Source organism: Apodemus sylvaticus, chromosome 1, assembly GCF_947179515.1.
Source record: "Apodemus sylvaticus chromosome 1, mApoSyl1.1, whole genome shotgun sequence".
Classification (NCBI taxonomy): domain Eukaryota; kingdom Metazoa; phylum Chordata; class Mammalia; order Rodentia; family Muridae; genus Apodemus; species Apodemus sylvaticus.
The window spans coordinates 74,812,015-74,827,342 of NC_067472.1; the positions used below are offsets into that span (position 1 = coordinate 74,812,015).

Here is a 15,328-nt window from a genome sequence, read left to right on the forward strand (position 1 = left end):
CTCACCTGTTACCCCTCACAATATCCTCCTATCACCTTGGCTCTTCAGCTGAACCCCTTCTTATACCCCCTTTTACTTTCATGACTTTTTGTGTGATCCACTGAGTTTAACTATACACAGGCTGCTTGCATGTGTACTGGTGGGATGACATTTATCGGATCATAGTCAATTTTTCAGTGGCTATTCCGCTGAAGAAACACATACACACACACCAGCCACTATTAACGGTAGCAATCCTTCAGGGAAGTCTGGGCTTCATGAGCTCCTCTCCCATCCATAATGAGCTGTTGACAGGCCCAGTGCATTTCAGAGGTGAGGTCTTGAAGAAGGGAGGAAAATAAAGCAGGATTTGACAATGAACTAGACACAAGGAACAAAAGGAGACATCTAAAATCACTGCTGGTGTCTTCGGAAATTCTGAAACTTCAAGTGACTAAATCTGTATTTCAATTGAATATAATTCAATTGAATTACAGTTCAATATATTTTATACTAGTGGCCCGTCCTATGCTCAGTGGATAAGTGTTTGCGTTTCCTCTGGGCAGCAGGCACTGGGCTAAACTCTAGACATACAATTTACTACAGCCCATTATCATAAGGAAAACTTCAAAAACCAGCTCTTGAGCGTGTCTGGGGGTGGACTACACATTGCAGCCCCTTTCCCTCCATCACCCACAGGTAGGCGGCATGGGGACCTACGTTTGTCTTTATCAGTCAATCTTGCCTCAGCTCAGCCTGACCAACAGCCTCGAGCTCTATGCAGCTCAAAGATTCAAACATGCTCCACAGCTAATTTTCACATTTAATTTTGATAACATGTTTTCTGTTTGTTAAGTAAAAAGAGCAAGCTTTCTGGACACACAGACATTTTCTTTGTACAATTTCATATGAAGCTGTATTAAGAATTCATGGATCTGCTGGGCCTGTTGGTACACACTTTTATAATTCTAGCATCTGGGAAGCAGAGGCAGGAGGATCTTTGTTAGTTCAAAGCCAACATACTCTAAATACTAAGTTTCAGGCCAGCCAAGACTACAAAATGAGACTGTGTCTCAAAAAATAAACAAATAGCAACAGCAAACCCCAAGAATTAAAGAATCTGAATTTTTTCTTTATTATTTTTATTTTTTGGTTTTTCAAGACATAGTTTCTCTGTTTAACCCTGGCTGTCCTGGAATGAAATCTGTATTGAAAGGTAAGTAAATGAACTAACCAAAAATGTTTCTAACCAGTTCTACTGACTTGTTCACAGGAGCACTGAACCAAACAAAACGGGAATTGAGTGAAAATGAATTCTGAGCAGTTTATTCTCAAGTCATAACAGTGTTCAACCAACTGGACATACAAAGATAGCAGTGTAACAGTAAACATTAGGAGGCACATTCCTGTTCTGAAAGGAGATACTTTATACACACAGAAAAAAATGCAGCAAATAGTACGGTATTCAAAGTAACTGCTGACACTTCCGGTAAGACGTATTTACAAGAAAATATGCTTTAAAATAATTAAATAATTTCCACAAGCTTACAAAAGAATTGAGATAAATATTAGGAGATCCTGATAATCACAAGAACATATTCCTATGCTTTTGAATAAATGTAATTCTATAAAAAGTCCCAAAATAGAGCTAATATTTTACCACCATGAAATATATCAAATTACCAATACCAAAATATGATAAAATAAATGCTCACTGTGGAGGCTGTACCAAAGCAACAGTGCCAGGCTCATCAACACTGCCAGAGTCTGTACAAGGGTCCCTAGGTATGTTCATGAAAAAGGAACTTGTAAGAGAGCCTGGATGATGGATGCGGCAGAAGGGTGGTACCTGCTCAACGTGTTGTCCTATGGTTTCCTAATGCGGGTGCACAAGAGAAAACTACATAGAACTAACATATTAGCTTATGAATACAAAAGGTGAGTGGTACGTTCTTGTGCTGAGCAACTAAACAGTACATCTTAACCCTAGAGCACTGTAGCAAATCTTTCATCCTCCGACAAGTAGTCGTAGAACATAAAAAGGCAAAACACTAACACCATGACTCCAAAACACACGTCTGAGACTGGAAATACCACAGAGCAGCAGCCTGGGGAATGCAAACACTTAAGATGTTGCCACAAAACAGTACTTTCTCAAACTAGTCTATCACTCAACACCGGAAACTGGGTTCTTCAGAAAGGTGCTTCTATTTATCCCCACCGTTCAATGCATACTCAGATCTGGTTTTCAAGACATAAATATTGCACAAGTAGTTGAACACCAACATTCTGGTGTCTCTGATATAAAATGCTATCTTATTTAACATATCAAACTATGCTACTGAAATTAATTTACTCGGACATTTAAAGCCAATCATGTAGGACTTTGGGGTATAATCCTAAGTGAGATGAGAAGACTCAGGCACTTGAGTATAGGTTACTATTGATGACAAGGGAGAGGCCACAAGTTCATGACTGGGGGCCATTTTGACTTAGCATGTGAACTGAGGTCTTTCACTGATCCAAATTCAGAAATAAGATCTATTTACAAAACTTTGATTAAAAAAAAAAAAAATCAGTTCTTCCCAAAACGTATGTCCAAATAATTTTACTTAAAATAAAATAGTGAGCTTTTTAAAACAAGAGTCTCAGACTGCAAGTTGGTGACACAGCCCTATAATTTGGGAGGCAACAGAGGCAGAAGGATCATCGTAAGTTCAAGGGCAGCCTGGTCTTCAGAGCTAGTTCCAAGACAACCATGGCTACACCAAGAAATCCAATCTCCAAAATAAAAATAAAAAAAGTCCCCTCCTCACAAAAAAATAATCTTAGCTATAGCTGACCTCTAGTCTCCCTCATCTGCTCGTCCTGTTCAACTGCCACCTGCACCAATAGTCTAGTCAAATCTATGCAAAATTTTCCACTCACCTGGACAGCCAGAATATCATAAATGGCTAGAATTTCTAAATACTCCACATTGAGATAAAAATTCTGCAGCACCACAGACATCAATGAGTTTAGGAATTTTTGTCTGGGAATGTCCCACTTGATAATGTTAGCTAGTAAGAATGTGTAAATATTGAATATTTCATAGGGAGTCATATTAGCATGTTTAAATGACCAAGATAATAAGAAATTTTAATGTTTTAAATTGTTATTTAAAATTTCAAAGTCATTAAGAAAAAAATCACACACATTTTTACCACCCAAACATGTAAAGCTTCAGACAGTCAATATGGACACAGCTTTTTTCCCATCCTTTCTTAAAGAAATTATGTTAACCTGGCCACTCCCTAGAGTCTTGGTTTGCCAGCTAACAGAGTCCACCCGAGAGGCAGTCTAACATATGCACTGAGATCATTCACCCTCTCTCATCTTTGGCGAGAAGCCTCATGGAAGGACACTGAGGGTGAGTGGCGCAGGCAGCACACTTGCTCCCACCTCACACATCGCTGACTGGCAGGCTGGCGTCATCTAAGTCCACTGGCTCGCCATCTTCTCCCTGAGGGCCATTTTGACTCTGAGGTCTGAGCAGAGCCTGTTCAGTCACTTTGGAAGCTGGCTCTCTTGGAGAGACAGTCTGGATCTTGAAGTTCCCTGGCTTGACCTTGGCAAGAGATTGGTAAACTCCTCGCTTCTCCACGGCACAGCCTGAGACCAGAGAGCGGCTGCGAGAGGCTGCGGAATGTGAGGCGGCTGCGGCCCCGGCAGGACGGACAGTGCATTTGGGTTCTGAAGGCCAGCCGGAATGCTCCTGGAAAGAGGAATGGTGGTCAGACACAGCCAGTCACCAACAACAATGTTAGTCACTCAATGTGAGACTTGATTCTCTGAAAAACAAGCATCACTCACACACATACACACACACACAAAGCAGAAGCAGGAGCCATGCAGCGTAAATGTGCAAGTTCCTTCCCAAAGCAATGCATTTTAGGGGTGAGTTCAAAGCAATGATAGCCAACAACCAATTCTACTAAGAAACTAATTCTGTCACCAAAGCTGAATTGGACAGTTTATGGCACTAGTCGGCCTAAAATGAGGCACGGTGGTCCAACTACAACTTAACTGTGTTGAAAGAAGAGTCTAGCAGCATTAAGAGTTATGGGGATTATCCCAAGTATTAAAAAAAAAAAAGATAAAATGTAAACATAAAAGTGAAAGGCTATAGATTAATCAGCAATTAATCAACGAAAATCAAGATTTTGCAGACATGATTTTGTCTCAGTCTGACAACTTGTTTTTTGCTTCTCTCAACTTTACTGCAACTGATTGCAGCTGGTTCAATTTGGTTTATTTTGAGTAAATAAATCACACATTCGTGTGGCTTAACATGTTAAAGTAAAAAAGGGTACAAGTGAATCACTTTTAAAACTGATAGAACAAGATCAGCTGTAAAAACTGACTTGATTGTCCTTCTGAGGACAAATCTGAAGGCACAGCAGTGCTGTGCAGCTCCTGGGGTGTGCTCATGCAGGACACTAACTGCTTGGAAAGCAGCACTGCAATCAGCAAACACTGCAGGCTCCCACTCCATGAGGAAACTTCACCAGAGCTATAAAACACCATGCAATTCTGGTGACAGAGTTTATCCAACATGGATGCATGCAGAAGCTTGCCTGGGCCAGAAAAACAAAGGCTTATTTCTAGTGTTGTAGTGTGTGTGTGTGTATGTGTGTGTGTGTCTGTGTGTCTGTGTGTCTGTGTGTATCTACATATCTATATATCTAATACATAAAACATGGAAATCAAAACTCTTGCAGCAATTCAGTCAGTTTCTGAAGCTCTGGAAGCTTCTTTAGTATGATTGCTTTTTTTTTTAAAAAAAAAACTATACATATTCAACCTGATGACTACAGTAAAATAGTTTGTGTTAGTGATGACAACTGCAAAAGGCAGTCTGGTTAACTCAACCTTCTATGATCAGCTTGTAAGGAGGAGCGGGTCCAGGCCTTCTACTAAGAAGGCCCATTAGCATGAGAGCCCACATACGTGCTGCATTCACCAGCTCTTGATGTATACCTCTGTATACAAGGGTTCGACAGCCTTCTGGCCTGCCGCATCTGGAACACAGTGCAAAGCTAAGATTAGAGTTAACCTATATTGGGAGAGGGAGGAAAAGAGAGAATTCTGCTGATAGTCCCAGCTGGACAGTCCGATTTGCCCCACCACAAAGCACAGAACACAAACACCTTCTCCGACTTTCCCTCTTCCCAACAGACATTGTTTTTGCAGAGAATCTCATACTTGAATATTGAAAGAGTCACATAAAATGCAGGCAGTTACAAAACTAACATCCATTAAAGAGGTTTCTTAGGAATTCCTAAAGGAATACTACTATAATAATAAATGATTAAGAAATGGGAAAAGTGGATTACTATCTACTAATCTGTCATTATCACTAACAGAAAACTAGTAAAAGACAGTAAAATACTGAAAATACAGGTATATCTTGGTTTATATAGAATCTACATCATAAAGGCTGTGGTACAACATACCAAGACAGTTAACAACAGTGCTACTTTTAAGGTGTAATTTCTCAAAAGGGTTTGCATTTTCAAAACAGAGATGAATGGCCAAAGTATTCCAAATCAAACTATTCCTTATACTTGAACAATATGACTAACACGTGTTTCTCTGGCAATGTCCAAGCATTTAGTTGTTTCAATATTACTATCAAACTACAGAAAAAGTAACAAGCTTTTGTATCAACATGGTAGAAAATTGAAATAACAACATGAAATAGAAAAAAAGGAACGGTAACACAAAGCTGTACTTAAGTCTCTAGCTTGGTCAGTGGTATTCCAACACCACTATGGGAAAAAAAATCCTAACTGAAAATTGGCAAGTAAAGGAAAAACCAGGACATTACAAAACTGTGTTTTGGTAGAACTGAAAGTGCCTTGAATGGTCAGGCCAGTGCCACACCAAGAGTCAAACTGCTACACTCTGACCCACTAAGTGCACGAACCTAACTGCCAAGAACAAAAGAAGGAAGGCTCTATTCTTTAGCCGCCCAGCCTGTGTATGAACACAATGTGCACAGAGAGCTATGCATGGGACACTACAAGGAGGCTCTCAATCAGGGTACAGTATTTTTGCAAGTCCAATCGGTATGAAAGTCAACATGCAAATAATCTCAAGAAAGAATGAAACAGAAGGATTAGGGGAGAGGAAGAGAACAACTTCAAAGGATGGAGGCTCTGTGAGTTTCTCCCCAAGAAGGAGAAAACCTACAGAAGCCGATGATCTGCCAGGTCCCCGCTGTGCTACGATGGCGCCAGAGACTGCTTTAATCCAGCTGTGCATCTCTTCAGGGCTATCAGCCTAAAGGAAATAAAAGGGATATTTCAGTCAACTTTTCTCAAAATCACTTCTATTTCCATAAATTCTGTACCCTGGCAATATAATGTCACCTGCAAATACATTCAAAGGCAATAATTTCTTTTTAAAACAGTTTTCAAAGTACTTGTTTGTTTTTAGAAAGAGAGTTTCCTCTCCAACCCCAGAACTCTAGAGATCTGCCTGTCATCTTCCTGACTCCACCTCCTGTGTGCAGAGTGATGTGCAATGATTCATGAATCATTAGTCCAGCTGCTCCCAGCTACAGAGGCCAAAAGAGCACTGGACCCCATTGGAGCTGTCGTTACAGGCGTTTATGAACTACCCATCAAGGATACTGGGAATCAAACTTCAATCCTCTGCAAGAGCAGCAGGCGCTCTTCACCTCTGAGCCATCTTTCCAACCCCTAAAAGCACTTGGTTGGTGAGCATGTGTTACTGGGAAACTGAACTAACATACACATTTTAAAAAAACACTCAGCCACTGAGGCTTTATTTTATTTTAAAATTTGTGTTTTAGTTTGACACAGAGTCACACTAAATTGCTCAGGCTGGCCTTCAATTCACTCTTTAGCCAGGTTGCCCTTGAACTTCCTGCTTCAGCCTTCTGAGCAGTTAGGTTTCAAGTATACGCTACCAAAGTTGGCTCTAGAAGCATTATTTTTAACCCAGTTTTTTCTGAGCCCGGTTCTATATGGAAACATAAGATAGGCACTGCATGTTTAAACTCAGACACATCAAAGGATATATGAGTGCTTTTAGAAAGGAAGTAAGAGGAAGAAAACAAAAAGACTTTATTTCATTGTCAAACACTATATCTAAGTTTGCTCTCTCTCTCTCTCTCTCTCTCTCTCTATCTATCTATCTATCTCTATCTCTATGTATACATCTATCTATATATATGCATGCATGCCACTTTCAAAGGCATTCTGGCACCATCTTAAATATTAATTTTAGAAATAATTTCCAATAGGACAGTGAATTAAAGAGACATGGTAGTCAAATTCAGAAGTAGTCCTGTTTCTTGAAAAAGACTGGCCAGTGTGAACTTAGACACCATGAGATCGGAATATTCGGGGTGGAATGGCTACAGCATGAGGCCAAGGACACAAGCAGGTAGCTTCTTACGCCTGTCCTTTGAGAACCTCACTCCTTGAGAAGTAGATCTAAAATTAGATCCTAGTTTTTATGCCATGTTTTTTTCTATGCACTTTGTATATTGTATGCTGAATTTTGTGGGTTTTAGCAGTATTTTATTAACTTTGTGCATTGCATACAATGTATTCTGAACATATTCACCCTCTTCTCTAACTCCTTCCTCTTTACTCTCCTACCCCTTCCCACTCAACTTTTGAGATTCCCCTCACCAACCCTTTTCCCCATCAACTCCTCAGGCCCAGTTTGCATTGCACAGCTAATCTTGGAAGTGGAGCCTGTTTTGGGGTGTGGTCAGCCTACCAACAATCAATTCACTAAAGAAAACTAAGTCCCCCTCTCCCAGAGTCTACCAAATGCCAATAACTTCAAGGACCATTTTTCAAAGGACAGAACTCAGAGCAGGCCCAGGGCTGGGTGAGCTTTCCTTCTGCACTAGTAGCAGGACAACAAAGCCACACACAGAAAAGCTGTTCTGATGGCTGTGTCTGATGGGTGTGTCTGACCTGGAAACATCTGAGACTCAAGCCAAGCTTTCACAGGACGCTGCCATCGCCGCACTTGCAGAGTAAGTGTATGAAAACTGTGCATGAGCGTGCAGATGAACGTGCAGCTGCAGTACAGGGTACAGCCCTGGCTAGCCTGGGCTCACCAAAATCTACCTGCCTCTGCTTCCTGACTGCCTTTAATTCCAATTAAAGATACGAGCCTCCAGACCCACCTATTTCCAAAGAAATTTTAATGACACGGGGAAAATGACAATAAATGAAAGCAAACAAGATTTATACAGTTAGAATGATCTTGCTTGCTGCATGCATCAGTGACTGAATGTGGCAATATGTATATTTTACAAACCATTGTTTTCTTAATTTTTCTGCAATAAGCAAATGTGTTAACACTCATAAACAAAAACAAATGGTTTTTTCAATAATTTCATTTATACTCGAGACTTTCCTTCTTATAAAATTACCAAAAATGATATTAAAGAAAAACACAAAAAGATAATACATTTGAAGGTACACACTAAAGTCTAAGAAAAGCAGCACTTCCTTTCTTGCAAATGTGACTTTGACCAATTCAAACCAATTCAAACCCACCGCTCCCTGTCTGGCCCTATACCCAGCACCACCTGACAACCTTCAATAAGCTGGTAAATTATATTCCTTAAAACCAATGAGCCTTATTTACATTTATTTCACCTCTAAATGTTAGTAACTTCTTGTAAGAGAATCTATGATCCCCAGAAGTGTCTTACCTGCACATAAAAAGTCCGAGATGTCGTCACGATTTCAAACAGGTTGTCCCTCATCATTATGTCACTGTCATGAAAAGCAATCATCCAGTCGCAGGTCAATCAGTCTGACAGTTTCAGCTTACGCAGTTCACTCAGTGCCAATAAATGTTAGGAAGAAAACACTACTGTAACAAAACCACGTCCTTTTCCAGTGTGCATTACTTTCACGTGCGTTACACAGCTCAGTTAGAAAGACTCACAGAGCAGCGTTAGAGTGCACGTGTTTACAGTCCACTCACTGCATCCTGGCACAGCTGATGCAACTCCATGCAAGAACCTGTTCTGCAGCACCTTGAAAACTAAAAATACCTCAATTTGTTAAATCTCAGAAATTGCTTGTAGTAATTTTTTCTTTCCATTACTGAACTATATCTGAAATGTCAGTGTACTAATGGGTTGTTTCCTAATTTTGTTTTCAAATAAAAAAATTACAGATTAAAAAAATATTACACGGTTACAAATCCCCACACGAACAGAGAAAGCAGCACGCTGTAAGCTCATCAGTGAGGGGAGACCTGGTTCTTTATCCTGCGCTATGTCAGAAGCAGGCAGTCCTTACCTTTGCTTGCACTCTTGGACTTTATGAACTTCTTTAAGTGGTATTACCCGCAAAGGTTCCTTTTCCTGGCAAAAGAAGCACACGCAGGACATTTCCTGTCAGAAATCAGCTATCTATGGAGCTCGGACCCCTCTCACACACACAGCTACACCCTCTGAGACTTGCAGCAGCAGGGTGGCTCTAGCTTCATGCCATCATACACACTGTTGTCTCAAGCTTGGCTTCTGATCTCAGTGACAGTCGCTAAGCAGCAGACTTGGTCCCAGAGGACCAGTAAGTATTCTCCTCTTTGGAAGGTCATCTTGACACAGACAGCACCATGTACTAAGTCCAGCTTTGCTGTAAACCTGTGTACATGTGTCTAGATACACATCTCAGGACTCTCTGCATGCAAGATAAAGGTAAAGTCGGGGCTGGAGAGATGGCTCAGCAGTTAAGAGCACTGACTGCTTTTCCAAAGGTCATGAGTTCAAATACCAGCAATCACATGGTGACTCAAAACCATCTGTAATGATGCCCTCTTCTGGTGTATCTGAAGACAGCTACAGTGTACTCATATACATAAAAAATAAATAAATCTTAAAAAAAAAAAAAAAACACCACGATGATTCAGCACAATCAAGGAGGCTTCATCCCAGGGATGCAGGGATGGTTCAATATACAGAAATCCATCAATGTAATCCACTACATAAACAAACGCAAGAAAAAAAAAAAAACCCAGATGATCACTTCATTAGATGCTGAAAAGCATTTGACAAAATTCAGCATCCCTTCATGATAAGTCTTGGAGTGGTCAGGAATTCAAGGCCCATACCTAAACATAGTGAAAGCAATATACTGCAACCAGTAGCCATCATCAAACTAAATGGAGAAAAACTTGAAGTAATCCCACTAAAATATGGGACCAGACAAGGCTGTTCACTCTCTCCCTATCTATTCAATGCAATACTTAAAGGTCGAGCTAGAGCAATTACACAACAACAAAATAAATAAAAGAGTAAATAAAGTTAAAGTCATGATACATCTATACTGCGAGGTATCATGTTTGACTTCTAAGATAAATTCTACATGGAGATGGCGCGAACCTCAGCATCCTTGCAGTATGGCCAGAATCTATAGGCCTCACTCTGATCTTATAAGTTACCCTCTGGGTGTCCTTCATGGCAGAAGACAAGCTGACATAGTTCCTGTCTAAGGTTCAGTCTACGGCAGACTTGTTTCATTGTCCCTTCTCTTAGTTTCCTTTAGTTCATGGGTTACTTCTTTGGTACTCTGTCATCCTATAAAGCTGTGAGATGGGGCTGGAGAGATGGCTCAGCAGTTAAGAGCACGGACTGCTCTTCCTGAGTTCTATTCCCAGCAACCACATGGTGGCTCACAACCATCTGTAATGAGATCTGACGGCCACTTCTGGTGTGTCTGAAGACAGTGACAGTGTACTCGCATACATGAAATAAATAAATAAATCCAAGGCTGTAAGATGTTTAGGCCCCTTATTTCAGACTTCCCCAGACCTGGTCAGTCTAATGTTGATTCCTTCTGATGTGTAGGCAACACACTTGGAAGGAAACCACTGCAAATGAGCACTTCTCAGCCACCCCATGTGTGACTCATGTTGGTCACTGCTGAGACACCTGGAGCCTATGAAGTACTTGATTTCCAACAAAAATCTCCCGCTGGTTTTACAAGTATTGAGGATTCTTACCTGAAATCACTACTGGCATAGCTACCTGCCAAATGGTAATTTTCCTAACATCACTCACCTACACAGTAACCTGGAATTTGAAGAACTACTATTTCTTCTCCACTTCTTTTCTCTGAGGACAGCGAATCTGTGAGACAGTGTCCTCATGCTTGATGAGTACTGCCTGCAGTGCACTCCTGTATCTCCCAAAGCCTGAGTGACACTGAGCACTGTCATGTACTTCTGAAGACCTGTAGTTATCTGTACTGCTCAGTCGTGCCGAGGCTCTAATCCAAGGCCTCATATCAGGGCCTCACACCACTCCATTCCACACTCAGCCTAGTCTCTTTCGAATGAGCCGCTTGTATTTCCTGTTTGTTTTTCTACCAGATAGTTCTCCTCACCTTTATGTCTTTCTTGAACATTGAAACAATCATGAATTTACAAAAAAGACTAAGAACAGTCCCTTGGAGCTCCAGCATGCTGCCCTAAAGTGCTCATGTTATAGTCACAGTCAGCAGGTGGTGTTACATTGTCTTACAGGGCAGAGTGTTCTCGATGTCTTTTTCTGTTTAGTACATGAGTTCTACTCCTCTAGAAAGAGGAACACAGACTCCTGCAGATTCCACAATTACTTTATTTTGTAGGCTGCCTCCTCCCTTAGATGTGGCTACTGTTACTTGATGATTAAACCCAGACTATACCTTTAGCAGAAGAGCACAGAACTGATGCAGTGTGCTTTTCACACTACCCCATAAGGCGGTAGACGGTTTCAACACTCTCACTACTGCTCAAATTCACTGAACCTGACTGCCTGGTGGAGGTGGTATAGCCAGGCTTCATCCCGTACAGCTGCTCTCTTCCTACTGTGCTTAGTGTTTATTTCAGATTGCTGTCTCATTCCTGTTTAAGCATCTTGTCCTTCACTGTAGTTACGAGCTCAATCACCACCCAATCATTTATTCATATCTATCTGAGCACAAGGATATATATATATATATATATATATATATATATAATATGTAACTAACCAAATGCATTACAACCAAATAGACTGAAATACAGGTGCACTCAAAACCAGAACTGAACCATTTGAAAATCAGAACAGCATACAAGCATACAATCACACAAGCACCACATAGTGACCTGCCAAGCATCTGAAGGCATATGAAGTGACTACATACCAGTTCAGATTTGAAGTAGCCTATTGTGTTTTCATCCAATTGAAAATATCTTCTCTTCCAGTTTTTCATCTACCAGAGAATAACAGACAGAGGCTTCAAAGAATGTCAAATGTTCACCACCCTTTATCATTCAAATATGAACCCACATTCCGAAATGCCAAGTACTCAGAAACAACACACCCTTCCCAAGGGAGGTGGTAAATGGTACCTCTCCCCGCTAACCAAGCCTTGAATGATGGTCTTGGCCTTGGGCAGTCACTTTATGAGTAACTCTGATATTTCAGGATTTTGATCTCAAACAGTGGAAAAGAAAGAAGAGGTGTTCTCTTCCCTTCTTGCCAGCCCAGCCCAGCCCAGCCCAGCCCAGCCCACAGGTAAAAATCAGCATGGGAATTGTCATTAACTCATCAGGCTTCTCCATCTACAACATACATGAATCCTTTTTCAAGTATTTCATATATAACAGGTCAGCAATAAATACAAAATAGAATAAACCCATACAGAAAATGTTTAATACACTTTTATATAAACATTCCTATCAATTTTTAAGCACCCTAAATTATCTGTAGAGTGTTGGAGAAATGGCTGAGTGGTTAAGAATGCTCTTCCAAGGACTCAGGCTCACGTTCTAGCTCTCACATGGCAGCTCACAATCGTTTCTAAGGGGAAACTATTCCAGGGGGATCTTACACCTTCTTCTGGCCTCCACTAGAACGCCATACACATGGTAAACAGATTTACATTCAAGCAAACACATATAAAATAAAAATAAATACACATAAAAATAAAATTGGTTTGAAAATTAAGAAAAAATCTGTAAATTATTTTTTAGATTTAAGAATAAAAGTTACCTCCTTAAAAGCTTAATTAGCCCACAACTAAACCTTACAGCCTGAGGGAAATTCTAAACCTCAATCTACAGACAGTCTGTCTTGGGAAACCTCTGGCATCTTCCTTTCCCTGGGACCAATGGTTCAATGGATAGAAGAATTTCCCTAGCTAAGGAAAAGGCAAGCAGAAGTAACAGGAGAGCTTGAAGTATTCTTTTATTCAGTTTTTCCCTATTGCTTTCAAATGCTAAACTTTATCTTCTCTTGAGATTTTCAAGATTTAGTTCATACAGAATAAACTTTAGGATATCACCTTTCCTCAGCCTCCCAATGCTAGAATTATAGGTATGAACTGCAACACCTGGAAGACAAGTGTCTAGAGCCTTAGAAATACTGGAAAACAAGCATTTGGGAGTTCAAGGCTTGTCTATGGATTGAGTTCCAGGACAGCCAGGGCCACGGAGAGAGATCCTGTCTCAAACAACAAAAAAAACTTAACAAAACAAAAACACAACAAAACAAGAAAAACAAAAGAAAGAAAGAAAGAAAGAAAGAAAGAAAGAAAGAAAGAAAGAAAGAAAGAAAGAAAGAAAGAAAGAAAGAAAGAAAGAAAGGGAGAGAGGAAGGAAGGAAGGAAGGAAGGAAGGAAGGAAGGAAGGAAGGAAGGAAGGAAGGAAGGAAGGAAGGAAAAGAAAGGAAAGGAAAGAAAGGAAAGGAAAGGAAAGAAAGGAAAGGAAAGAAAAGAAAAACTGGTAAATGTGTTTATCTTGTAGAAATCTCTTCCATGACACTGACTATGGGGGAAAACCTGAACTTAATGGTGATGGTTCTTATACCTGAAGCTATACCTCATTCACCTTTCAAAAACCACATTTTATAAAACAGCTTTCTCATAAAATAAAACTGGAATTCTGGGAGATTAGATACCCCAACCTTAAACTAGCCCCCACTCTTCCACTTTTCCTAGGGCTCTCTCCTCCTGACCACTCCTGAGAGTGTGGGAAATCAACAGAAGGACTTCTGGTGGCACATACATGCTCATGTTCCCTCCCTTACCCATGTGCACACATACAAAGTATTCAATTAAACAACAACAACAAAATCCTTCTTCATGAACCTAAGCTTAGTAAAGTTCGCTTAGACTAAGTGCTGGTGGACACAGGCAAACTATAAGACCAGGGAAGTGACTGCCAGGTGACAATCGTGGAGCAAACCCTCTCTATGTTTCCCAGCAACAGCCTGCTCTCTACTCTGGGTCTTTTGAGAAAATAAAGCACACATCTCGAGCTCTGAGTTGCAGGCCTGCCGGCACACAGTCTTCCCAACTTCCCAGGGCCGGGTCAGCTACTCACCACAGCTCCTTGTTTCACACAGTACCCAGCTTTGATAACGGCACTGTCTGGAGGTGGCTTGGGAGCAAAGTAAGGAAGATGGCTTTGTGACCGTTTCAAATTGTTTCTGTCAACACTCTCACCACATTCGTTTACTTCTTCTTTCTAAAATGAAGGAAAAACTATATTTTTTCTTGCTGTAAATTTAAATACTTACATTTAATGTTACCTCAGAAAAAAATTAAATCTGTGACACTTAATCACAACTATTTTACTACTAATCAACCACAAACACCCATTTCTATAGTTCTGCAAAACTCCTGTCTCTGGTGCTTCTTCTTGGGGCAAGGCAGGCTGTCTTGGCTTCCTTCCTTCCTTTCTTTCCAGCAGGGTTTTTCTGTGTAGCCCTGGCTATGTTGGAACTCTCTCTGTAGAACAGGATAGCCTTGAATTCACAAAGATCCACTTGCCTCTGCCTCCCAAGTGCTAGGGTTAAATGATTTAAACAGATTCACAGGAATTTACAATAAATATAAGAAGTACCAGAAGCCTTTCATACCCTTCAACCAAATTCTTTCCAAAGAGAAAATGTGTTTCTAGGACATAGCACTAAAACAAGTATCCATAAGCTGTACTCAGATTTCAACAGCTACATATGCACTCGTTTGTCCACATGTTAGTATCTCCGACATATGTTGATGCACAGCAGTCAACAGTCGCCTCGATCACAGAAAGAACTGCTCACTGCTGTGGTCTGCTTGTGGTGCCCTGCCGTGCTCCACACAGCCATTCATTTGCCCTGACATTTTGTGGATACAAATGGAAGCACACAGTAAGTATCTTTTGAGTTTTTTTTTTTAAATTCACTCAGCACAACTTTCTGAAGGTTCATTCAGGTGGCTCTTGGTGTCAACAGTCCATTGTCTGTCTGGGTTGCTATACCTAAGTGTGGGTGTACTGCCAAACCATGCTG

At 40.6% G+C, this 15,328-nt stretch overlaps 1 protein-coding gene across 8 annotated transcripts in view; it reads right to left on the reverse strand.

Annotated features, from left to right (window-relative positions):
* Positions 1-1,278: 1,278 nt before the first annotated feature.
* The window catches only part of Plekha1 (pleckstrin homology domain containing A1), a 48,211-nt gene continuing 34,161 nt past the window's right edge, over positions 1,279-15,328 (reverse strand). For 3 of the 8 annotated variants that reach the window (XM_052197089.1, XM_052197075.1, XM_052197081.1), the window contains exons 7-13: positions 14,377-14,520; positions 12,195-12,263; positions 9,327-9,391; positions 8,729-8,792; positions 6,214-6,303; positions 4,969-5,074; positions 3,421-3,733 (exon numbers count right to left, since the gene is read on the reverse strand). In XM_052197089.1, the coding sequence (XP_052053049.1) occupies positions 3,522-3,733; positions 4,969-5,074; positions 6,214-6,303; positions 8,729-8,792; positions 9,327-9,391; positions 12,195-12,263; positions 14,377-14,520 (750 nt within the window). In that variant the 3' untranslated portion in view covers positions 3,421-3,521. Of the gene's footprint in view, positions 3,734-4,968; positions 5,075-6,213; positions 6,304-8,728; positions 8,793-9,326; positions 9,392-12,194; positions 12,264-14,376; positions 14,521-15,328 lie in introns of all 8 variants that reach the window. The other 5 variants (XM_052197100.1, XM_052197130.1, XM_052197106.1 and 2 more) reach the window with 4 other exon arrangements.